The sequence below is a fragment of the Plasmodium relictum genome (assembly GCF_900005765.1).
Source record: "Plasmodium relictum strain SGS1 genome assembly, chromosome: 8".
NCBI lineage: Eukaryota > Apicomplexa > Aconoidasida > Haemosporida > Plasmodiidae > Plasmodium > Plasmodium relictum.
In genome coordinates, this window is record NC_041686.1 from 1,074,115 (window position 1) to 1,100,704 (window position 26,590).

Genomic DNA, 26,590 nt, shown 5'->3' on the forward strand with positions numbered 1-26,590 from the left:
TGCACAGTTATTTCTTTATTTTTACGTAATATATAAATTGCAAATAATATAAATGTAATTTTTTAAATATTTTTATATTTTAATTACCTTTTTTTTTCTAATTTTTTCCTAAAAAAGTAATTTTATAAGTTATATTTTTAAATTTAAATAAATTTATTGGACAAGAGTTATTTATTTATATTCATTAATAAAAGAATATAAGTATATATATATATATATATATATAAATGTTATTGTTTCAAAATTTTTGTAGTTATCTTCTTTATTTATTTTTATATTTTTTTTACTCTTGGATATGTTCACGAACAATAAGCGGTGAAATTTTCTGAATTTTGATTATTATATTGGAAATTTTCACTATTATGAATAGAGTTTTGTAAAGTAAAATCATTGTTTTTAACACTTAATGTTTCATTGTCATCATTATTATTTTTATCTTTTAGTGAAATAGTTTGATGAAAGTAAGTGTTTTCGCGAGCATATATTATTTGTTGTATATCATCAATTGATAAGAAATTTTCATCAGTTTGATTACATAGGAGTTCTAAAAATCTTAATTTGTTATAATAGAAGTTTTTTTGAAAAAGAATGATCTTCTTTTCATTTTCTTCTTCTTGTAATTTATTTTGTAATATAGATATCTCTTGATTTTTGTTTTCTAATTGCAATTTTAATTTTTTATTTCTTTCAATTAATGCGATAAGATCTTTTTGGGGGCCAGAATTATTAATTTTTGTGTAAGAGGAAAGTGAACCTTGAGATGAAAATTTATTTGAAATAGATAATCTTTTATTTAAGTTATTATTATTATTTGTATTATGTTTTTTTGTTATATTTAGGTCTTTACAGGTAAATGAATTGAAATTACTATCATTTGCTATATTTAATAAAATAGTTTTTTTTTCTCCTTTAACTGTCTTTTTATTATTATAAGTATTATTACTGTTGTTATTATTTTCTTGATTGACACTAATGGAATCTAATTTTTTTTTTTGCATATTGCTTATCATTCTGCTTTCGTTATGAATATTCTTCTCTTTTATAATACTTAAGTCTACTTTAGCCCAATCAGGTAAGTAGTTATTTAATAGTTTATAATCTCCTTTTTCTCCTAATATGCATAATTTTCTTCTTTCTATAGCATCATAATTAATGATTTGTTCACTATTGTAATCAACAATTCTTTCATAAAATGCTTTAAACCATTGAAGAAATTCTAAATTATCTTGATATTTTCCTTTAATTAGCTTGTCTATATCCATATGCTTTTTTATACCAAGTTTATTAAAAACATTTTGTATTAGTTTATAATTTATTATGCATTCATATTCTAACTTTGCATTCCATTTTGCTTTATGTAAAACTGATTTATTGGGAAACAATATATCTAATAATTGAATATAAACAGCACCATTAGAGCATTGTTCAATTTTAGTTATATTTATTTTTAAACATCTATTTATCCATTCAATTAATTCTTTTCTACTTACAAAAAAACCTATATCCATATTTCCTACCGAATTGAATTCTTTACTTTCAGTCATTATTTATAAGACTTTTTTTTTTCATTCTATTGTAAAATTTGTTTTATATTTTTTTTAATTATTAAATATACATACAAGTATGATACACTCAAAATTTTAACAAAATATTAATAAATGTATTATTTAATTTTTTTTTATCGCTTTTATCATGTATTTTTCATTGAATTATATGTCTATATTCTATGTAGAACATATTTCTTTCTCTATTTTCAATGTTTCATAGCATAAATCATGTATATTATAATTATAAATGTATGTATGCATAAATATTTTTTAAAATCAAATTCTTATTAAAATAAAGAATGAAAAGCTAAAATTTTATTTAGATTAAAAAATTATATTAAAACTTGAATGAATTAAAAAAAAGTTAAAAAAAAACAAAAGCTTAACTTCTATTTTCCTTATATATATTTTTAAAATAATCTATTATTTTTTATTAAAAAAACAAAAAGCATTTAAAATCTTTTTGTGTGCAAGTAAAATAAAAAAAAAAAAAAAAAGTTAAAATTAAATGATGTTATTATGAACATTATTTCTCATAAATTAAAATTTATAATATAGACAAACATAAAAATAAATATAAATATTAATTTTTAACTGAATACAAAAGGTAATATTTTAAATAAAAATAGTGCTAAAATCCTTTTTTTTTTTTTAATTATAACTTTTTTTTTCCTTCATTTTTTAACTAGTTAAATGTAAGACTATATACAAAAATATTATTTTTCCTCTTTTCAAAAATTGGGAAACATTACTTTCTTATGAAAAATAAATACTATTAGTATCATTAAATAAATTAAAATATATAGCACGAAAAAAAGAATTCTTAAAATGCTTATGTTTTAAGATATATATATATATATCTTAAAAATAATAGAACATTATAGGAATTTTAATTTTACCAATATAAAGTAATAAAATAATAATACATAAAATACTTTCATAATGAAAAATATAATAATTTTTATTAGATGATTTTTTTATTTTCCTTTCCTTTGCTATAAAAGATGTATGTAATTTCCTCTTCATAAGGTTTTATATTTAAAAATATTATGGTTATTTTTACATCTTATTAATTTTTTATGAAGAAAAAAAGGTGTTTTATTTTTAAAAAAAATTATCATATTATTTATGATATATTTTTATTGAATTTAGTATAAAAAGGTAGAACTATTAGTAAAAATTTCCTTCTAACTTTATTATAAAATATGGTTTTTTTTTTATTTTTTTTTATCTAAAAAAAAGGAGTTTCAACATTTTAAATTATATTGCTATTTAAAAGGATAAAAAAAATATAATAGATACAAATGATCATTCTAATATTAAGAGAAAATAATTTTTATTCTTTATAATATATATTTTACATTTAACTAATTTTTTTTTCCTTTTTAAATAAATTTGAAATGAAAAAACAAATCTTAGAGTTAATCATACAACTTACTAACAAAAAATATTATAATAATTAAAAAATATATATATAATACAAAAAAAGCAAAGATTATAAATATGAATTAGAATAAAATAACAAAAAAAAAAAAAATACAAAAATACATAGCTAAGAAAAGAAGAAAAAAGTACAAAAAATTAACAAAAAACTTATTAAATGTATATAACAATAAGAAACACAAAAAAAAATATCTAGAGAAAAATATTCTACTAAATAAAAAAAAAAAAAATTTCAATAATTTTCTCCCCCTACACCATACGACATAATTATACAATAATTTTCTTTTTTTTTATATTGTTTTATTTTATTTATAAAATAATCTTTTTGCAAATATTTTTTCCTTTTTTCTTTTTAATTATAACTTTTAGTATCATTTTATAAAAAAACTTTAATTTTTCAAAAAGTAAATTTTTATTATATTTTATTTTTTTTGAATATGTTTCTAAATTCAGCATGATGAAAAAAAAAAAAAAATAACAAAATAAATACATAAATGGTATATATGTACATATTTACGTGATTTTTTTTTTTTTTTATAGTATTATTTATTTTATATTTTTTTTTTTTTTTATTTTGTATATAGTTACAAAAATTAAAATAAAGTTTTATTATTTTTCAAATATATTTGTTTTTTTAATTTAATTTTTTAATATTTATTCATAACAAATTTTTTGTAGATTAAAAAAATAGAAAATAACTTGTGATTTTTTTTTTTTCTTACATAAAAATATTTGATAAATTTTATATCAAAAAGAATAAATAAATTTATTTTTAATATATCATCATATTAAGATCAACCATGGCAGTAAGAATTATATAATATATATATATATATATATTTTATTATATACATATAAATTAATGAATTTTATTTTTTTTGTTTACTATTTTTTGATTTTGTATCAAGGATATTGTGTTAAATGAAATACACATATTTTTTTAATTTATAAATATATATATATATATATATATATATAAAATACGAATAATTAAAAATTTTGAACTTTTGTGTAATTTTCTTTTTAAATTTTTAATATATTATAGGATAGATATGAGGAAAAAGGTGAAAATGAAATAGGAAAAAATATGACAAGTTTAAGAAATAAAAAAAATAAGAAAAACTTAGAATTAAAAGAAAAAAATCAAAAAAAATTAAAAGCTTTGAAATTGGTAAGGAATATATGAGAAATAATACAATGATTAAAATTGATAATTATATGAATACTAATGTTTTAATTATAATATCTTTATTTTATTTTATTTTTTTTCTAGATTAATAAAAAGAAAAGGATTGAATTAAGAAAAAGAACTTTAAGATATGAACAGGAATATGCAGACGAAAGAAAAAAAATTATCGAATTAAAGAGAGAGGCAAGAAAAAACAATTGTTTTTATAAAGAAGCTGAAAAGAAAGTAGTTTTTGTTATCAGATTAAAGGGTATAAATAAATTATCGCCAAAAGTTAGATCAGTTTTTCGTTTACTGAGATTATTGCAAGTACATAATGGAGTATTTATCAAAGTAAATAAAGCAAGCAAGCAAATGCTAAAAATAGTTGAACCTTATGTAACTTACGGTTATCCAACTTTATCGACAGTAAGAAAATTAATATATAAAAGAGGATATATTAGAGCAGGAAAAGTAAGAAGATATAGCAGAAAAAAAATTCAAGATAATGAAGATATTTCAAAGCATTTAGGAAAATATAATGTACACGGTATTGAAGACATGGTTTATCAAATTTACACATGTGGCCCAGCTTTTAAAAAAGTCAATAATTTCTTATGGACATTTAAATTAAAACCACCTAAAAAAGGATTCAAAGCAAAAAGGCACGGATTTAATGAACCTAGACCTGGAGATTGGGGAAACAGAGAAAATTACATTAACGAATTAATAAACAGAATGATTTAAAAGAAATATTAAGAGATGCATAAATATATGTTTTTTTAAAAAAAGTTACATATAAAAATATTAAAAATTTATATATATATATTTATATATATGTCATAAATTTTTTTTTTTAAACCATGTAAGTTAAAAATATGTATTTTTTTCTTTTATACATTTTTTATTTTATTTTATTTTATTTTATTTATTTATTATTTTTTTTTTTTTTTTTCTCAAAAATTTAAAAACAGTATGAAATAAAATTTAATGAAAAATATATTTATTATATATATGCATACTTCTTTTTAAATTAGTTTTTATAGGAAATATTTGTTAATAAATAAGAATTACATTACCAAAAAGTTAATATTTCTCTTTAATTTTCTTATCTATTTTCCATTATTAAAATAAATTTGTTAATAAAAATGCATAAAAATTATTATTATAATTATCAATATATTATAAAAAGGAATAAAAATATATGAAAACTATCTACCAAATATTTTAAAGCTTTTGTAGTTGAATGAAATATTATAATTCTATAAAGAATTTGTAATTTAGATTCACTATTATGCTTTTTGTAATTTATATCCTTTGAATATTTTTAATTATATGTTAGTTGTAGAAATTGCATCTCTATTAAAATAATGTGTTAATAAGTTCATATATATGAAAAAAAAAAAAATATCATCATATTTTTTTTATTTGCTCTAATTAATAATGTATATATGTATTTTTTTTTTATTTATTTTTTTTTATCTACTTTTTTTATAATTATATTCTTTATTTATATTTTTTTTTTATTTCACAATAACTTGCAATATAAAATGCATTTTTTATTTTTCATTTTTGTTTTATCTTTTTCTAAATAATTTTAATTTTATCTATTTCCTATACAGTATATTTTATTATTCACAAAGAATTGCGGTTTTTTTAAGAACAATTCAACTTTTATTATAATAATTATTTATATATATTTTTTTTATATATTTACATAGAATTTATGATGATATTTAACTTCATTTACATATGTATTTTATAATTTTTTGCCTTTTTTTTTTATATTTTTTTTTTTTATCATTAATAACAAAATTTTACATCAAATTTGAAAAAAAAAAAAATGCATTTTTACAAGTGCGTTAAAAAAAAATATATATTTTATTTTAAAAAATTTTAGTACCCTTTTTCTAAATTCAAAAATAATTTCATTTTGAAAAAAAAAAAAAAGTATGCATACATATATATATATATATGATTGTACATATATTTTATACGTACGAATTATGATAAAAAATTTAAAAAAATAAAAAAGAAATATATAAGGAAATATAAAGATATATATATGATCCTACGAATATTTTTCAAAAAAAAAAAAATTAATTTTAAATAAATGTTGAAAATAGTATTTTAGATTATATTTTACATGTTAATTTATTGAAGTTATTCAGTTTTTTTTTTTTTTTTTCATCTTTTTAAATAATTTTATATTTTTGAAAATGACTGATGTTGAAAGTGTTGACAATAACGTAGTAGTTGAAGAAAAGGCTGTTTTAGATAATACCACAGCAATACAAAAAGTAATTTAAAAAAAGAAAAAAATTAAGTTTATAAAAAATATATGAACATGTAAAGAAATATACATATATAAATATAAAAATATATGAGCAAGTAAATATATAAAACTGTAATATATATTTAATTATATTAATTTTTACACAAAGAATACGAATGAAATTTTTTTTTATTATTATTTTCAAGGTAATAAAAAATGCTCATGTTCATGATGGGTTAAAAGTGGGTATAAGAGAAGTTATAAAAGCAATTGAATCAAAAGAAGCAAAAGTTTGCTTCTTATCAAGTGTATGTTCTGAACCAGCTTATAAAAAATTAATTACAGCTTTATGTGCGGAAAAAAATATCCCCTTATTTCTTGTTCAAAATGATAGTAAAGACTTAGGACACTGGGCAGGGCTATATAAATTAGATAAAGATGGAAATGCTAGAAAAATTATTGGAGCAAGTTCAGTTGCCATAGTAGATTTTGGAGAAGATTCAGCTGAAAGAGAATTTTTAATGTCACAAAGCCAAACCGTTGCATAAATGTATTTTTCATTTTACTTTTTCTTTTTTCTTTTTTTTATTTACTTTTAAATGTTTGTGTTTAAAATAAAATTTTATTTATTGAATATACTATATAACTATACTAAAGAGAATTTAAAAAAAAAAGTAGCAAAACAGAAGAATTTAGATAAAAGAATTTTATTGAGAATTAAAAAAAAAAAGAAAAAAACTTTTTTTAATCAATGAAAAAGAATTTTAAATTATTTTTGTTTTTCTTTTGTTAATCCTCAAATGAAAAATATATAGCTTTTATACCTTTATTTACATTTACACTATATATTCAATATCAAAAGGCGAAATTTTTTATTTTTTTTGCATTAAAGCTATTATAAAGTTTTGTAATTTTTTAAATGTTTCATGAAAATTAAAAGTATACTATAAATACCCATATACAATATAAAAAAGGAATAAGATATAATACATTAAAACAAAATAATTTTAACGTTTATTAAAAAAAAAAAAAATGGAAAAAGACGAAATATAAAAATGGAAAATAAAATGTAGTATAATAAATAATTTTTACTAAATTATGATCTAGGCTTTTCTTTTTTTTCCTTAAATAATGCTAATAAAGAAACCCTTGCTACTTTAACTACTTTAAATTTAACACCAGGCAAATCACCAACTGAGTGACCACTTCTACCAAATCCTGAAACTAAAACTTCATCGTTTTCGTCAATAAAATTTAAACAGCCATCTCCTGGAACAAATGCCGTTATCTTCTTACCATTTTTAATTAATTGTACTCTTACACATTTTCTGTATGCAGAATTAGGCTGTTTAAATAAAAAAAAAAAATGAAATAAAAAAAAATATGTTATAATTTGATATACATTATTAATATATATACATATATATATATATATATTAATATTGTTAAAGAACTAAAATATTTTTATGTATAAAGTATCATAAAAATAAAAAAAATTTAATTATATTCTTAAATTTATTTATCCATTTTTTGACCCACTCACTCATTATATTGAGTTCATGGAACACTAATGGAACAAATTTTTTTTTTTTTTTTATATTATTATTTTCATATTTATACTTTTCATCGTTCACATATAGTTTCATATTATTTTTATAAATAATAAAAGTAATAATAAAATAAAAATTATTTTTATTTTCTGTTATTCCTTTATAACTTTTATATGAATTTTAATTTTTAATAATAACCTGTTTAGCTTCAATAGCAACTTTTTCAACTACGATTCCTTTTGCGTGAGAACTTCCTCTGAATGGATTAGATTTCCATCTCGTTCCTAAATGAGATTTTTTATAACTTTTATCTGCCCATTTTTGTGTTCTTCTTCTTATTCTTAATTTTCTTGCTGCTCTTAATCCTCTTGGTTTTCCTTTTTAAATAAAAAAAAAAAAAATATATGTATATACAAACTTATTGAACATTTTTATTAAATATATATTTTTATTTTTTCCCCTTTTTTTTTATGAAATATTTATATATTTAAATAAGAAAAAATGATTTTATGTTCATACCTGATCCCATATTGAATTATATATAGTATTATTTAACACTTAAATTTTCATAAAAACAATTTATATCACTTTTTTTTAATAGAAGGATAAATGTTTTTAAAAAATTATCAAAAAAATAATATAAATTTTCTACAGAAATATTTAATTAATATAATACAGATTTAAAAAAAAAAAGTTTTATATGCATATGTATAAAAAAAAAAATAAAATAAAATTTTTTTTAAATTATTTAAAAAAGAGCGTTAAGTGGTTAAAATACTTTCATTTATTGAGAAATATATATATATATATTTTTTTTTTATAATTTATTTACTGTAATATATATTAAAATTTTTTTTTTAAATAATATCAATTTTTTTTAAATTAAATTAATATGTTATAATATATTTTTATAATGATGAATTAAGAAAAAAAGGAAAAAAATTATATTTTTTTTTTTTTAATCAAGAACATAGTAACTTAGGAAATTCTTCAAAATTATATATAAGAGAATATTGTTTATATTTTAAAGAATAATATATATATTACTTTGTAATATATATTGCATAAAATATTGATTCTTAAATTTGAAAACAGAAAATTATAAAGAACACAATAATATTTGAATTTATTACTTAGAATAATTAAAAAGAAAGAAAAGAAAAAGTGAAACATTTTTATGTAAATTTTGTTCGTTGTTTCTTTTACATAAATTAAGGAAAAACATTAAGTTTCATTTCATATATATATATATATATAGATAGATATATTTTTGAATCATTAATTTGCGTATCATTTTTATTATTTTAATAGTCTAATCTTATATTAAAAATGCATTTGGTTTTCTCATTTATTATCATAAAAAAAATTCCAAATTAAAAAGTTACGAATTTATTCAATGTTCATTAGAAGCACATATAAAAATTAAAAAAAAAAAATACAAACATAATTTAATCTTTTTACATTGCTATTATGATATTATTTTTATATAGTTTATAACTGTGCTTAATTCGGAAAATGAAATACAACATCTATCTTATTTCTTTGTAGAAATTTGTCATTTTTTCTATTAATGTATGCTTTTTTAATTTACATTAATTTCTGTATTATAAAAAAAAGAGATTTTATACTTTAAAATATTTATAAAAAATTACAAATATTTCTATAAAGATACATTAGATAATTTTAACTGAAAATATATATATTAAAATGGCATCGCTTTAAAGGGTGTGTTTCATTTAAATAATATTTCTTTTTGAAAAATACATCCAAAAAGAGAAACAAATATTGATATTTGCATATTGATTATGATATATTAAAACAACGTAAGATAAATATAAACTTAATGAAATAATATAGAAATATATCCTTAAAAAATCGCAAAAAAAAAAAAAAGAAATATAAAAAGCCTTACAATGTTTCCTGCATTTCAGAAATATAACTATAATAATTTGATTTATTTTTTTTTTAATTATTTAAAAAAAAAGGAAAAAGAAAAAAAAATAAATTTTTTTTTTTAAGATCTTATTTCAAAATTAAGGAAACAAAAAGCTAAAGTTATTTGTATGCGTTCTTTAAAAAAAAATATAAATTTTTTTTCTTTTTTTCCATATTTTTTGTATGTATACATTTATATACCTAAATATATGTAAATTTTTTTTTCTTACTGATTTGATTTTTTTTTTTTACAAAACTAATTTTTTTAAAATAAAATTAAAAAAGTAGAGAGATTATTAAGTATACATCATTTATTTAAAAGGAAAAACTTTCATAAATATAGAAAATTTTAGAATTATAAAATTTCTTTATAAATTTTTATTTGTAAATAATACATCTTAAAAAAAAAGTAATATACAAGAAAAAATTTATATTGTTAAATTTAAAAAATAAATAGTATACACATTTTTTGTTTTTTGAAAAAATAATTAAATATTTATTTATATAAATTTATTGTGTATTTTTTTTTCTTAAATGATAAAAAATTTGATATTTCCATATATATATACGTGTATATTTTATGTTTAAATATATTTTATTAGCATAGAAATATACAAAATCTTTATTATAAAATTTTTTTCAAAAAATTGTGTTTTTTCTTTTTTTTTTTTAAGATGAATTCTGTTATGCCTGATGTATTAAAAGAAGGAGCACAAGAAGATAAAGGGGAAATAGCTAGATTGCAATATTTTGTTGGTGCAATAGCAGTTGGTGATTTAGTAAAAAGTACATTGGGCCCAAGAGGATTAGATAAAATACTAACTCCATTAAATATAGAGGGAGCAAGAACTCATCAACATACTGTTACAAATGATGGAGCAACCATTTTAAAATCTGTTTGGTTAGATAACCCTGTTTCAAAAATTTTAGTTGATGTTAGTATGCAACAAGATAATAAATGTGGAGATGGAACAACAGGGGTAGTTGTTTTAGCTGCAGAAATGTTGAGAAATGCAGAAATATTAATTGAAAATAAAATTCATCCTCAAATAATTTGTGATGGCTTTAGAATGGCTTTAAAAGTTGCTAGAGAAGCTCTATTAGATTCTTGCTTTAGTCATGATGTAAATTCAGATTTATTTAAAGAGGATTTGTTAAAAATTGCAAGAACCACATTATCCTCTAAATTATTAACACATGAAAAAGAGCATTTTGCCCATTTGGCTGTTAATGCTATTTTAAGAATTAAAGATAATTTGAATTTAGATTTAATACAAGTTATTAAGAAAACAGGAGGAACTATTAAAGACTCATATTTAGAAGATGGCTTTATTCTAGAAAAAAAAATTGGAATAAACCAACCCAAAACATTAACAAATTGTCACGTTATGATTGCAAATACGCCTATGGATACAGACAAAGTAAAAATATACGGAACTAAAGTGAATGTACATAGTTTCGAAGATGTACAAGATTTAGAAAATGAAGAAAAATTGAAAATGAAAAATAAAGTAGAAAACATTATATCACATGGTTGTAATGTATTTATAAATAGGCAATTAATATATAATTATCCAGAACAAATATTTAGAGAGAATAATGTTATGACAATTGAACATAGTGATTTTGATGGAATGGAAAGATTGGCTAATTGTTTAGGTGCAGAAATAGCATCTACTTTTGAAAGAGACTTAAAAATACAATTAGGTTATTGTGAAAAAATTGATGAAGTTATAATAGGAGAAGATAAATTAATTCGATTTTCCGGTTGTAAAAAAAATGGTGCATGTACTATTATTCTAAGAGGAGCTTCAACACATATATTAGAAGAAAGTGAAAGGTCATTACATGATGCATTAGCTGTTTTATCGGAAACAATAAAAGATAACCGTGTTGTTTTAGGTGCTGGATGCTCAGAAATGTTGATGAGTAATGCTGTCGATAATTTAGCTAGAACGGTAGAAGGAAAAAGAAGTTTAGCTATTGAAGCTTTTGCAAAAGCTTTAAGACAAATTCCTACTTATATTTTAGATAATGGAGGATTTGACAGTTCAGAAATTGTTAGTAAAATTAGAGCACAACATACAAAGGGAAATAAATATGCAGGTATAGATATTAACAATGGAGACGTCGGAAATATAATGGAATTAGGAATATACGAATCTTATAATTCGAAATTGTCTCAGTTAACTTCAGCTACTGAAGCAGTTGAAATGATTTTACGTGTAGATGATATAATAAAATGTGCTCCAAGAAAAAGAACAGGAGTATAAAAAAAAAAAAATATTTATAATAAAAATTAAATTATAAAAAGAAAACTGTAAATAATTTATAAAATTATTAATTAAGCAACTATTTGAGAAAAAAAAGGAAATAACAAAAAAAATTTGATACAATATAAATGTGTATACTATACATTATGATAAGGAGAGTTTAGTTTTGCAATTATTAAATATATGGAATTAATAAAATGTTATTATAAAATTAGTTAATATATTAAAATATTTATTAAAAAAATAAAAAGTTATATAAATTAAAACCAAATATTATAGTATATATATATGTGTATGTATTATTTTGATTATAATTTATGCGAATAATTTTTTAATTAAAAATAATGAATAACAGAGAATAGAATTATTTATTCGTAACTTCATAGTATAAAAATTAATATCATATTATAGTAATTTTGTATAAATTTAAAAAAAAATTATATCATATATTTTAACTCATATTAGTTTTCATGAAGATGTATTGTTCATTATACTTATATATATTTTATTAAGTCATTTTATTTATTTTATTATATTTTTCATAAATAGTTTACATTTATTTAAAAAAATAATTATGTGCATATATATAATAGATGAAGAATAACTCTCATTTATAAAAATGTTGTGTAATTATTTTAATATTTTTCCATTCAAAAACTATTCATTTTACTTTTTCAAATAATTTTTATAATTATTCCATTTATCTATATGTATATATATGTACAAATTCATAAGTTTTTTAAATATATTTTGGCATATGCTTTTCTTAATATTCTGAATAAATATATATTTCACCATATACATATTTTTTTTCTTTTTTTTAAAAAAAAAAATCAATAAAAAGTAAAAGTATAAAAAAGAAATAGATAAATATATATGAGCAATGCAAAATGATGTTTTTTTATGATGTCTAATGTTATTTTATTTTTTTTTTTTTCCTTTTTTTTTATGTTCATATAAGTTTAAAATGATATAAATATATACTTTAATTTAAAAAACTTGATACAAAAAAAAATGAAGTTAAAATTCTACTTAACTTTAATAATATATTAAAAAAACAATCTGTATATATATAAAATCTAACATAAAAAAAATGAAAAACAATTTAAATAAATCAAGACTATATTTTTTATAGAATTTATATATTATGTAATTAAATGGTATGAAAGAAAAAAAAAAATAATATTGAATAAATATATATAGCAATAAAATTACACTTTTAATTAATATTATATCAAAAAAAAAAAAAGAAAAAAAGTCAACACTGCGAAATATTTTTCACTTTTTCTTTTTATATATGTTATTTAAATTTTTTAAATTATAACATATATGAATGAAGTCTTTATTTTGGTAAATATATTTAAAATAATTTTTTTTTTTTTTTTTAAATTGAAAGTTACTTATGTTTTAAATTGTTTTATTAATATTATTTTTTATATAATCTTTAATGAAGTATTTTCTATTAAAACATGAGCGGAAGTTTTCTCTAGTATGATTTTTATCCCAGTCACTAAAAAAAGAATTAAAATAATAAAATTTGAAAAATTATGATAATGTAAAATTAATAAATGTATATAAAACATTAAAATATTAAATCAATACACTGAATAAAGTATCATATTATATAAAAATAAAAATATAAATGTAAAATTTAATCAAATTATTAAAATCATTTAAAAGGTAATATATGTTATTACTAATTATTGAAATTTTGTGATGAATCATTTTTAATATCTTGAAATTTTAGAAATAATTTACTTCCTCCATACATCGTTATTAGAGCACATAAAATAATTTGAACAACTAACTAAAAATATGAAAAATAAAAAAAATAAATAAATAATAAAATAAGAAATTATATATTCTATTATTTTTAGAAGATATAAAAAAAAATAGTAAAATAATCATAGAATATTATTTTTTTTATTAAAACCGTGTAAGGAATAGTAAAGTTTTCCATATTTTCATTTTCTAACTTGAATCTATTTAAATCTTTTTTAAAAAAAAAAAAAGAAAATGAGAAAAAAAGAAAAAAATAAGTTTATGTATATAAATGCTTTTAAAAAAAGGAAAGCAAAACAAAATATTTTTAAATATTTATTTTTATTTATTTTCTTTATCATTTTTAAATTTACGTAAATAAACAGAGTGTCCACTTTTTAATAGAGATGCTAACCCTAAAAGAGTTACTGAAACTGATATTTTTTCATTCATTTTATAATTTTTTCTTTTATATCCAATTATTTATGTATTGTTTTATTTTTTTGTTTCCTATCCTTTATTGTTTAATACTTAGTTTTTATTATTTTATTGTATTCCCACTATTCTTTATTCCAGATGTTATGTTTTTTATTTTAATTAAATATATACTTAAAAAATTTTTCTAATTTTAATTTAATTCTCTTTTTTAGTATGAATATTTTCAGGAAATTACTTAAATACTTCATATATAATTACATATTAATTTATTACTGGATTTTATTATATTATTACAAAAATAAAATACATACATATATATATATTTATAAAATGAAAATAATGCAATATATTAATTTTTATTTATATAATTTTATTTTTGCATAAAATTTTAAAAATAAATATTTGTACTATTATTTAGTAAACTTTTTTGAATTAATGATTATGTGCATCTTTTTTTCATTTAATTTCATTTTTTTTTTTTTTTATCATATATATGCTATACTTTTACTATATGTAATATTGGTATACTTGTAAATAAGTTGTTTTTTACTTATTTTTGTTAAAAAATTTTAGCATTTTATAATATTAATAAAAAAAAAAGATGGCAAAACATATAAAAATAAAATATATATTTATTATCTCATTTTATGTTTATGAATTTTTATAATATTAAAAGCAATTACATTATTTATAATATTAAATAATTAAAGAAAATTTTCTTATTTTCTAATTGTTTTTGTTAATTTTTAAAAAGAATTGTACGAAAAAAGGAAAAGTGAAATAGAGAAAAATGTTAGAAAAAAGAGAAAAAACTTTTAAATTAATAAAAATATTTGAAAAAGTATAAAAAATGTATTAAAAATATGTTAAAAAAGAAAATTTTCTATAATATTTAAAAATGTAATGTATAAATATCTTTAATATACTCTTATTTCATTGCAATAGCAAATAAAAATTTAAAAACAAAATAAATTAACTATAAATTGTGTATAATGCTCAATATAGAAATTAATTGAATCTTTTATTTTCTTAAAATGGATTTCCAAATAACCAATTATTGTTATTACTATATTTTCTAGTCCTTCCCATTTTATTTATTCGATTATTTTGTAAATTAATTCTATTATGTGGATAATAAATTTCTTCATTCTCTACAACTTTCTGCTTAATTTCATTTATAAAAACTTTAAAGTTATTTCTTATATTTACAAAAAAAATTGCTGGAAGTTGAGGCACATCAAGCAATATAGTTATATTGGCGAAAGCTAAACCTGGAGCAGACATTTTTTATTTTTATTATGAAAAAAAAAAAAAAAATAAATATTATAACATAAATTATTAAACTATTTTAATAAATAAAAAAATATTTAATACTTTATAATTTTATATTATCATGCATTTCTATTGCAAATTTAGTAATAACATAATAAATTATATTTTTACAAATAAAGTTTATTTTTATTTATAAAAAAAAATTATATTTTTAAAAAATATCAATATTTTTTTTTTCTTTTATATATAAATATATAAGAACTTATTTAAATAAAATATTAATAATTTTTCTATTTCTTTTATTTTATAAAACATATATATATATATATGCAGTTACGTGTTTATGTATTTTTTTTTTCTCATTGAAAATTTATATATGTTTTTGATTTATTTAGTTTCGTGTACATGTGAAAAAAAAAAAAAAAATTATAGGTTGGTACAAGTATTTGCCTATAAATTTAGTTAATTTTTAATGAGTCAAAATAAATATTAATAAAACAAATATAGCATTCTTTATATATATTTATTTTTTTATATTTCATTTTTTTTTTTTTCAAGTTTTTTTTAGTATTTTGGCGTTTTTGCATGGTAATATTTTTTTTAATGAAATAGATAAACATATGAAAAATTTAAATTTAAAATATTAAAATAGAAAAAAAAAGAACTATATATATATATATGTAATTTCTTTATTTTAGTTTAAAAATGACGTTAATAAATTTAAATAAAATTACTAGGAACGCATTTAAAAGTCAAATTAATGCATTAAAAAATAAAAATATACCAAATAGTGACTTAAAATATATTGCAAGAAGAAAATATAGTACAATTCAAAGAGTTAATTTATGTGTAGAAAAAGAAAAAAGTTCATTTTTTATGAATAATAGAAATGTTAGTAGTAGCAGAATTTGCTTAAATAAAAATAATGATTTTTTTGAAGGAGAACATTTAAATAGAAAATTAGGTGGATATGGCTATCCAATGATGTTTATTGTTACATATGACAAGCCAAGTTGGCAACCTTTTTGGGAAAATGATTGTGAAGTTATACCGAGAGATGAGTTTGGAGTACCTGCTAGTTTACCACCAGAAGTATCAACAAAAATTAAACATACCTATTACGTCCCGCCTCAATTTTATACATTTTTAAAAAAACTAGGAGATGATACAGAAGAATTAAAACCATATATGACAAAATTAATCAAAGGAGAATTTACATATGATGATTACCAAGAAATGTTTTATAAATTTGCAAAACCCTTAAAAATTTATAGAAAAAAAATTCCAGTCCCTTATAGGACAGCTGAAGAAATGGCAAGAGAAGAAGAAATGAAATGGCAATCTGCTTGGTATACTTATAGACAAAAAGTTTTAGCAGAATATAATGTAACAATGTGCTTAAGAGAATTTATTATGTATATGGCTTTTGGGTTATATTTTGCTTATTTATGGTTAGATGCATTAAGGCAATATCGTCTTGATATGAAACTTTTTTACTTAGAAGCACCAGAGCATAAGATTAATTGGGTGAAGCCAAGAGGAGATTTAGTATAATAAAACAACAAAAAAAGAAAAAAAAGAAAAAGAAAAAGATATAGAAATGGAAATAGAAGTAGAAAAAAAATATGAAGAAAAAGCAGAAAAAGAAAAAACATACTAGTCTCAGAAATATTTCTTTCTTGTCATACTAATAATATAAAGTTATTTATTATATTTTGAGATTTTTATAGTAAATTTATAAATGAAAATCATGAATTATTTCTATAAATAAAATTCTTTTCTTTTTTCTCCTTTTCTTTTTGTTATTTTTCAAGCCATACATTTTTTACATATAACATATATTTAAAATTTTTTTTGTTAATTATATGTATTATTTTTTTTTAAACCATTTTTATTTTTTAATTCTTTTAATCATTAATCCTTTTTTATAATATATTTTTTAAATATTTATTTTATTTATTTCTTTTTTTATTTGATAAAAAATTGCGTTAAATACTTAGATCAAAAACAAAAAAAGAAAATTGCCTGCAAATTTTTATTATTATAAATGAAAATTTTTTTTAAAAAATTAAATAAAAATGAAAATATAAAAATAAAGAAAATTAATAAATAAGTAATGAATTTAAGAATCAATAAAATTTCATATTTTTAATAATTTCAGTATATATATATATATTTTTATTCATGCTTATATTTAATGTAATTTTAAGAAGTATCCCCAAAAAAAGTTACTTAAATATGCGTAATTTTTCTTAAAATATTCACAATTTAAAAAAAAAGTAAATATTAAATTAATTATATATAAATTGCTTTTGAATTAATTGAAGATTTATACCAAAAAGTGAGAAAATTTCTTTGTTTTATTCATATTGATTTCCTATAATTAAACAAAAAAATAAAGAGGCCATTTATTTTTTTATATAGATACATATATGTTGTAAAATATTGTTTTTTTTAGAATTTAGAAAGTTTAACTACGAATTTCTTTTTTTTTGATTATTCAAGAGATAATGAATTAATATATTCCTTGGCTTCATTAATATGTGAATTCATTTGATCAGTATTCCAATGAAGTTCATCTTTTAATAAATCTGCTGTCCTTCCAATAATTTTGCTTGATATTTCGGAATCTATGAAACCCAACCTAAATCTTCTACCAATAATATCAGAAATTTTTGTAGCGAATTCGTATCTAGTTGCATAAATAATTTCTGCTTCAATATATGGCTTTGATGAATCTATTTTATTAAACAAATTTAATTCTTTCGCTAATTCACATACTTTTTTTGATAAATAACCATAGTTTGCTACTAGATGATTTGCTGTATCATAATCCAATTCAGGATATTTTTGAATAAGTTGTTTACTTAATTTACTACAACCAAAAGTTAAATCATCCTGCTTAGAAATTCCATTTTCATCATGACTACCTATTAGCATTAAAAATTTGGTTCTACAATTATATTTGCTCTTTATTTTATCTTTATGATTAGAAAGTATATAATCAATAGTATCTTGAGCCATCTTTCTATAGATAGTCCATTTTCCTCCTAAAATGCTTATTAATCCATTTTCATCTTCTATGATTTCATGACTTCTTGATATTTCATGAGTAGTAATATCTTCATCTTTTTTATTTTTACTTTTAGCTTCTCTCACTAATGGCCTAAATCCACACCATGCAGCTTTAATATCATTTCTAATTTCATTTGCACTTACATTAATATATTTAGATAATTCGTTAGTTAAAAAATCTATGTCTTTTTTTTGAATTTTGGGATTATCTTCCATACTCCTTTGTTCATCAGTAGTTCCTACTAAAGTACTGTTTTCCCAAGGTAAGAGAAAAAGAACTCTTTCATCACTTGTTTTAGGAATTATTATACCGTTATTTTTTGATGAGTACCATTTAGGTAAAACAAAGTGACAACCAGCTGATAACTGTATCATTGGTTTTCTGTTTTCATCAGCCAATTTGCGAAGAATATCACCATGTGGTCCTGTTGCATTGATAATAATTTTTGCATATATTTCTATTTCTTTATTATTAATTTTATCCAAAGCTTTTACACCTATAATTTTATGATTTTCATCTTTAATAAAACCAATTACTTCCATATGGTTGCATATAGTAGCTCCAACTTGTCCTGGTATATAATTGTCAATTGCACTTGTTAAGACTAAATTTAAATTCATTCTACTATCATTATGTTGACCATCATAATATATAAGTGATCCTTTTAACTTTTCTTTTCTTAACAATGGAAAGTTGTCAAGAGTATTAGATTTTCTAATATATAGAGAATTGGGAACTCCTTTATCAAAACAACATACTAAATCAGCTAAGAAATCATAAATTTTTATATTATAAGCAAAATAGGGAACTTGCCAAAATTTATATATAGGCATTAAAATAGAAACAGGCTTAGACATATAAGGAGCAATTTTCATTGCATGTGCTCTTTCAGCTAATGCTTCCCATACAAAATATAATTCTGAAAAATCTAGATTTTTAACTGCATTTTCTAAATATCTTATACCCCCATGTAATAATTTTGTTGATTTTGATGATGTTCCACTAGAAAAATCATTCTTATCAATTAGTGCACATTTGATCCCTCTTGTTGCACAATCTAAAGCTATTCCTCCACCAGTGGCACCACCACCAATTATTAGTATATCATAGTGATTACTTTTTAACTTTTTTATCATTTCATTCCTATTATTAATTGAATTATATTTATAAACTACATCTTTATCAATCATATTCTTCATAAAATTTATTTTTAAAAAATAAAATCCTCCAACAGATAAAATACCCAAACTACCAGAACCATATAAAATCTTCTTTATCATTTTATCCAAATATACAATAAAAATAAATAAATATATATATATACGTTATAAAAAATTGAGATGGTGAAAATATAATTTGCTTAATAAAAATCTATAAAAACTTTCTTCCTCATTTAAATATATTTAAATTTGTACAAATATATATTCTATGTTAAATATATATGTATATACATATATAATTTGAAAACATATACACTGAAAAAGAAAAAAAAAGTGGAGAAATGATTTAAATATAAATCAAAAAAAAAAAAGAAACCATTAAAAAAATATAAATGCATATATTTATATATACATTTAGAGAATATTCAAAAATTTACATTATTATTAATGCATGAAAGTTTCATTTCATTATTTTTCTATGAAGAATAAAAAAAAATATATATCAACGACTACATATATGAAAAGGATTGCACATATTTAGAAATAGTTAACTTCTAATATACCTTCTATTATTCTTCATAAATTTTTTTTTCTATATTTCTCTGCTATTGAAAGTACAAAATATATTATTTAAGAAAAAAAGAAATAACATAATAAAAAATAATATAAAATAAAAAAAAAAATAAAAAAAAAGATAAGGTAAAGAAAAATAAAGTGAAGAAATGTAAGGTTTAACAAAATAAAGCAAAACAAACTATAACTTATAATGCAAAGAAAAAATAGAACAAAATATAAAAATTAAATAAAACAAAACAATTAATTTAAAGAGAAATAAAACAAATTAATAAAAAAAAAAAAAAAAAACAAGCAAAATTAAAATAATATAGAAAGGGTTAGAAAAGCGTATACATATATATATATATATATATTATATTAAAAATTTATTTTACTAAATTATTTAAAAAAAAAAATTAAAATAAAATAAGTAAATGGAATAATGTCATTTAAATTATTTTTATTATTAAAATAATAAAATAAATAACAAAATGCTCTATAGATACAATTTTTATAATAAATTTATGTAATTTTAATATTTATAAATTTCTAAAATATATATTTTCTTAGTAAAAATTTATTTTTTTTTCTAAGTATATTGTGCTTAAATTTAATTGTATTAAAAAATTGTGTTATATAATAAAAAATTTTTTTTTTTATTTTTCTATTCATATAGCAAATAATTTTATTTTTTAGTAAAAACTATAGAATAATTAAAATTTAATTCATTAATTTCCTTTTTTACATATTTTAAAAGCATTAAGATTTTATAAAATTATATTAATTATATCTTAAAAATTGTTTTTAAATAAATTTATATATCATTTTATTTTTAAAACAAATAATAATATATTATTTAAAAATGGCATGTAACAGTGAGGCAGTTAAGAAATGGGTAAACCAAATAATAGACCAAAATATTGTTGCAGTTTTCTCAAAAACGTAAATAAAATTATATTTTTTTTAAAATTATTTAATAATAATTTTAAATTAAAATTTTGCATTTTAAGGAAAAAAAAAAGAAATGAAAATAAATATACATTGGATCTATATATAAACTTTTTTTTATTTTTCATAGTGAATGCCCATATTGTATTAAAGCTATATCAATCTTGAAAGGATTCAATATAAAGAATATGGTAAGTGAAAATATACCTAATACTCTTATATGCATATAATATGTAATGGGTACTCTCATTATGAAAAGAAAAAAAAAAAAAAGAGAAGAAAAATATTAAATAGAATTATCATTTTTTTCTTATAGTATGTAGCACAAATTGAAAAAGAACCCAAACTAGTAGAAATACAAGCATATTTAAAGGAATTAACTGGTAAAATAATAAAAATATATTTATAAAAATATTTTATCAATTAAAACATACATATATTTTTTTTTTTAGGAAAAAGTAGTGTACCAAGAATATTTATAAATAAAGAGGTTGTTGGTGGATGTGATGATTTAGTAATAAATATTAATATTAAAAACTAATAAAATAAAACGATAAATAGAATCAATGAAATTATAATAAAATTTTTTCTTAGGTAAAAGAAAATGAAGAAGGAAAACTTCAAGAGAGATTAAAAAAGGCTGGAGTACTTTAATAAATTAAAACAAAAGTAGTAGCCTTCAAGAAAAATAAATATTTCAATTTTTATTTGTTTAACTTATTTTTTATATATTTCTTCTTTAATTATTAGAAAATATATAATATTTTTCACCATACACGTTGTGTGTAACAAACCAATAATGCACCATATAACCATAAACTAATTTTAGTATTAAATTTAGATAATTTTAATTAATAGGATAAATTAAAAATAGCAATACAAAAAAAAAAAAAAAATTAGAACCCTTAAAATTTATACATTTAAATTTATAATAATATATTTTTAAAAGATAAACATCAATGTTTAAACATATATATAATTTTTATGATTTTCTATATTAATAACGATAATAAAAATATTTTTTTGTAGATAAAAAATTGTATACAAGAAGATTGTATGATATTATTATTAATATATTTTTTAACTTTCCTTTTAAATGAAAAAAAAGGAAAATGAAAATAAATGAGGTTCCTTAAACTTAATTAAAAAGGGTTAAATATGTTTTTTTTTTTTAAGAATTTAAAATTTTGTTGTTTTTTTTTATTATAACAAAAAGAAAAGATTACATTTTTATAATGGACTAATAACATCATTGACATAAATCATTAAAATAATTGTAAGAATAATTTTTTATTTAGGTAAATGTTAAAATTATTATTATTATCCACCAAAAATTTTGTTAAAATATTACTTAAACTACTATTGTTTTTATTATATACTATTATCTATATTATTAAAAATTTCTATTAAAATATACATATAATATTGTTTTAGATTAAATTTTTTCCTTATTAAAAAAATGATCTACTACTATTTTTTTTTTTTTAATATTTTTATATGTAATACAAGTATATAATTATTTTTCCTTCATTTTTGAAATAAATGAATCAATTATTTTATTTATTTGATTTGAAGCTTCAGATTTTATAATATCATTCATATCTTTATATTCAATTGTATTATTGTCAAAAATAAAATTATATTTGTATTTCGTTTCATCATCACAAGAAAAATCGGAAATTATCTCACCGATACTTACATGTCCTTTTGTCTCAATTTCAATTTCATTATTTTTCTTTCTTTTATATGCTTTCCATTCACTATTTACTTTTAAATCATAAATTAAAATTTTTTTTTTTTTTCTTATACTAGAAGATGCCTCACCTTCCACTTCTGAATAAAAAAATTGTAAAAAAATATTATTACTTAATTCAACAGTACAGTTATCTAAAATATTTTTTAATTCTTCTTTTGCCCATTTTGTTAAACATCTTTCTTCCCAGTGATAATTATTAATATTCCAAACAGATCCCTCTTTTTTTTCATCATTTATTCCTTTATTCATACTTTCTAATAAGTTTTCTTTTTTTGTTTCATTACTATTTACTACTTTTATATTTTTTAATTTTTCTTCCTCATTTTCCTTAATTTTCAGCTCTTTGCTTGCTTAAAATTGCAAAAAAAAAAAAAAAAAATAAGAAAGACATATATACATCTTTTTCTGAATATTTATATATGCATGAGGAATGTATTTTAAAACTTTTTTTAATTTATAAAAATAATGTTATGCATAAATATAAATATATTTATATATTTATATCAATTACATTCACTTGCATCATGTTTTAAAAGATCTTCAGGGAAATTTTTCAGAGAATCTTTAATTTTTTCTTTTCCTTCTTTTTTTAATATATCATATATTCTTCTTGATTCATCATTATCAGACTCTTTTTCTATATTTATTTCATAATCATTATCCTTTAAAAAAAATATAAATGCAGAAAAATTATTACAAAATTAAATTTTCTTATATTTTTTATTATATATATATATATATACCTCCACTGAACAATTGGAAAAATCAAGTATTTCTATATCCCCTCTATGCTCAATATTGTCTGTTTTATTTGATGATAACCATTGAAATTTAATAATATATTCAAAAGAATTAATCTGTTTTCCTTTTCTAATAGAAACACATGCCTGAGAAAAAAAAAAAGAATTTCTTTTAATATGATTAAAAATATAATTTTTACTTTTTTTTATTATTTACTGCCTTTTTTTTTTTTTTTCTTATTAATTACACTTCCTGTAACTTTTATGTTGTCGAAATATATAATTAAATCATCCTCTTCTATTTTTAAATTAATTAATTTAGATTTTATATAAGATTCTCCCCATTTATTATAATTTTTTTCTTCCCTAAGGTATATCATTGAAAAAAAAAAAAATAGCTTCTGTTTTTTATTAATATAAATATTTTTCTCTTTATTTCTTGTATTTTTATTCACATTTTTATTAATATTATTAGTCTTATTATTTTTCTTTAGTTTTTTTAATATCCTTTTTTATATTACCAATGCCAACTATTTCTATTCCAAACAGATCCAGCCATATTGTATTCGTTATTTTGTATATTTAATTTTTTTTTTTTATTAATTATTCCTTATTAATAGTTAAGAGTTCGTATTTTATAATTCTTAATAAAGATGTCGAAATTTTTTTATTAAAAAAAGTTATATATATATATATATATATATAATTTTTTTTTTTATTTTTAAATAAAAAAATGTTTAGTATAATTTAAAAATTCAATTTTATTAATCTATGGCTTTATTAAATTTTTACCAAAATCCATATAATTTAAAAAAAAAAAGTTCTAGACTATAAATTATTTCATTATTATAATTGGTCTTTTTTTTTTTTAAATTATTCTAGTTTTTAAAAATAAATAAAATAAAGTTAGAAAAAAATGTTAGTACAATGTGTTTAATATGATTTTTAATGATAAAAAAAAAATAAAATAAAATAAAATTTTTTGGGAAAGCTTCTTAAAAATCATTTGAAGTAAAAATTTTACATAAAAAATTAAAATAAAACAAAAAAGAAAAATAATACTTAAATTTTAACAAAAAAAAAAAAAAAAAATAGAAACAAAAATTTATCACAGAATTCTTTAAAAAATTGTTTCATTTAAATTTTAATTCTTTAAAAGAATTCTTGTTTATGTAAAAGTAAATGCTGTATTCTTACTATGGATATTCTAAATATATATCAATTCAAAAAAAAATTTTAATAATATAATATAAAATAAAAAATTAGAATTTATGTATGAAATAATGATCCTTTATTTGTCTACAATGATTATATTTTAAAAAAAGTGTAACTAAAAAAAAATAAACATTTTCAAAGAATTATTATTATTTTTTTTTATATATATAATATATTGTTAATTTAACCAAGTATATAAAATTATATTAATAAAAAAAGAAACTTTTCAAACACTTTTAAGAATTATGACAATATAAAAAAATCTTTCATAAATAAGGATTGAAATTAAAAAAAAAAATTTAGAAAAAAATTATACTAGAATAAAACTTAAAAATATTTCTTGAATCAATAAGAATTAATCTTTCAAACATTAAATTTTCCCTAGTATTTATTTTTTCTATAAATAGTATTATATATATATATTTTTTCTTATTTCTTATTCTAAATAGAAATTCTACTTATATGGACAACTTTTTAGGATTCTCTTTTTAATTGTAATTTTCTTTTTTAAATATATTTTTATTGCATTTTTCTCCTCCTCCATATTGATATCCTTTTTTTAGCTTATAATTTTATTAATTTTTTTAATTTATATTTTTTCAAAAATATTTTAGTTTTTTCTTGTTAGTCTCATTTTATTTTATTTTATTTTTTTTTTTTTTTTCTTTGCCATTTTCAGAAAGTAGATTAATCTAAATATTATTAAACATGCACAATTTTTTTTTTTTTTATAGCTTATAAAAAGAAAAAAAAAATTGAAAATTTTAATTGAAAATTTTTAAAAAAACCAAAATATATTTAGTTTTAGCAAAAAATAAATATATATGAGAAATATATATTACATATTTTATTATGTTTTTAAATATTTGAATATTTATAATATTAATTTATATTTTATTTTATATTTTATATTTTATATTTTATATTTTATATTTTATTTTATATTTTTATTTTTATTTTTATTTTATATTTTTATTTTTATTTTTATTTTATATTTTTATTTTTATTTTTTTCCCATTATATATGTGTTTGTAATGTATTACTAAATTTTTTTATAATATTGAATCACTTGTTCCATATATATACAAGACTAAAAGTATTTACATAAATAATATAATTACAATTATTAAAATTAAGATATATCTTTAATTTTTTTGTATATATATTTTTTTTATAAGTTTTAATATATATATATATATATATATAAATGTTTTATTATTTTAAATTAAGAGTATATATATAATTATCTTATTATTTTAATTGTTTTCATATATTATTTTTCTATAAATGTTTCTTTAAATTATATAAACATTTAATTATGATAATATTTACCAAAAAAAATATATATATAAATTTTATATCACCATGTTAAATGTGCAGTATCATAAAGAAGGTATTTCTATGAACATATAAAAGTTATCCTTTAAAATATCAAAGATAACCAAATGTTAAATGCAGATATATAAAAAAATTATAAA

General features: G+C 17.8%; 11 protein-coding genes and 1 non-coding gene across 12 annotated transcripts; 5 read left to right on the forward strand and 7 right to left on the reverse strand.

Annotated features, from left to right (window-relative positions):
• Positions 1-299: 299 nt before the first annotated feature.
• PRELSG_0828400 (EB1 homolog, putative) lies at positions 300-1,544 on the reverse strand (the record flags this gene model as incomplete). The annotated part of the gene is made up of 1 exon (XM_028676364.1): positions 300-1,544. The coding sequence occupies one exon, from the start codon at positions 1,542-1,544 to the stop codon at positions 300-302; it is 1,245 nt and encodes a 414-aa protein (XP_028532860.1).
• Positions 1,545-3,790: 2,246 nt separating this feature from the next.
• On the forward strand, positions 3,791-4,905 carry PRELSG_0828500 (60S ribosomal protein L7, putative; the record flags this gene model as incomplete). The annotated part of the gene is made up of 3 exons (XM_028676365.1): positions 3,791-3,796; positions 4,036-4,161; positions 4,264-4,905. The coding sequence occupies 3 exons, from the start codon at positions 3,791-3,793 to the stop codon at positions 4,903-4,905; spliced, it is 774 nt and encodes a 257-aa protein (XP_028532861.1).
• A 1,472-nt stretch (positions 4,906-6,377) lies between these two features.
• On the forward strand, positions 6,378-6,981 carry PRELSG_0828600 (40S ribosomal protein S12, putative; the record flags this gene model as incomplete). Its single annotated transcript, XM_028676366.1, has 2 exons — positions 6,378-6,458; positions 6,640-6,981. 2 exons carry the CDS (start codon positions 6,378-6,380, stop codon positions 6,979-6,981), a joined length of 423 nt encoding a protein of 140 aa, XP_028532862.1.
• Positions 6,982-7,529: 548 nt separating this feature from the next.
• Positions 7,530-8,512, reverse strand: PRELSG_0828700 (40S ribosomal protein S23, putative; the record flags this gene model as incomplete). Its single annotated transcript, XM_028676367.1, has 3 exons — positions 7,530-7,778; positions 8,182-8,360; positions 8,503-8,512. The coding sequence occupies 3 exons, from the start codon at positions 8,510-8,512 to the stop codon at positions 7,530-7,532; spliced, it is 438 nt and encodes a 145-aa protein (XP_028532863.1).
• Positions 7,869-8,020, reverse strand: PRELSG_0828800. The gene has a single exon (XR_003699262.1). It is a non-coding gene; the product is annotated as a small nucleolar RNA snoR03 (small nucleolar RNA).
• Positions 8,513-10,592: 2,080 nt separating the features above from the next.
• On the forward strand, positions 10,593-12,191 carry CCT2 (T-complex protein 1 subunit beta, putative; the record flags this gene model as incomplete). The annotated part of the gene is made up of 1 exon (XM_028676369.1): positions 10,593-12,191. One exon carries the CDS (start codon positions 10,593-10,595, stop codon positions 12,189-12,191), a length of 1,599 nt encoding a protein of 532 aa, XP_028532864.1.
• A 1,407-nt stretch (positions 12,192-13,598) lies between these two features.
• Positions 13,599-14,405, reverse strand: PRELSG_0829000 (membrane magnesium transporter, putative; the record flags this gene model as incomplete). The annotated part of the gene is made up of 4 exons (XM_028676370.1): positions 13,599-13,701; positions 13,889-13,998; positions 14,125-14,183; positions 14,327-14,405. 4 exons carry the CDS (start codon positions 14,403-14,405, stop codon positions 13,599-13,601), a joined length of 351 nt encoding a protein of 116 aa, XP_028532865.1.
• Positions 14,406-15,419: 1,014 nt separating this feature from the next.
• Positions 15,420-15,674, reverse strand: PRELSG_0829100 (conserved Plasmodium protein, unknown function; the record flags this gene model as incomplete). Its single annotated transcript, XM_028676371.1, has 1 exon — positions 15,420-15,674. One exon carries the CDS (start codon positions 15,672-15,674, stop codon positions 15,420-15,422), a length of 255 nt encoding a protein of 84 aa, XP_028532866.1.
• A 693-nt stretch (positions 15,675-16,367) lies between these two features.
• On the forward strand, positions 16,368-17,216 carry PRELSG_0829200 (conserved Plasmodium protein, unknown function; the record flags this gene model as incomplete). The annotated part of the gene is made up of 1 exon (XM_028676372.1): positions 16,368-17,216. One exon carries the CDS (start codon positions 16,368-16,370, stop codon positions 17,214-17,216), a length of 849 nt encoding a protein of 282 aa, XP_028532867.1.
• Positions 17,217-18,158: 942 nt separating this feature from the next.
• On the reverse strand, positions 18,159-20,018 carry PRELSG_0829300 (FAD-dependent glycerol-3-phosphate dehydrogenase, putative; the record flags this gene model as incomplete). Its single annotated transcript, XM_028676373.1, has 1 exon — positions 18,159-20,018. One exon carries the CDS (start codon positions 20,016-20,018, stop codon positions 18,159-18,161), a length of 1,860 nt encoding a protein of 619 aa, XP_028532868.1.
• Positions 20,019-21,315: 1,297 nt separating this feature from the next.
• Positions 21,316-22,055, forward strand: GRX1 (glutaredoxin 1, putative; the record flags this gene model as incomplete). Its single annotated transcript, XM_028676374.1, has 5 exons — positions 21,316-21,395; positions 21,532-21,592; positions 21,718-21,784; positions 21,854-21,915; positions 21,996-22,055. The coding sequence occupies 5 exons, from the start codon at positions 21,316-21,318 to the stop codon at positions 22,053-22,055; spliced, it is 330 nt and encodes a 109-aa protein (XP_028532869.1).
• Positions 22,056-22,917: 862 nt separating this feature from the next.
• AHA1 (activator of Hsp90 ATPase, putative) lies at positions 22,918-24,456 on the reverse strand (the record flags this gene model as incomplete). Its single annotated transcript, XM_028676375.1, has 5 exons — positions 22,918-23,507; positions 23,669-23,819; positions 23,901-24,044; positions 24,146-24,263; positions 24,419-24,456. The coding sequence occupies 5 exons, from the start codon at positions 24,454-24,456 to the stop codon at positions 22,918-22,920; spliced, it is 1,041 nt and encodes a 346-aa protein (XP_028532870.1).
• Between the last annotated feature and the right edge of the window lie 2,134 nt (positions 24,457-26,590).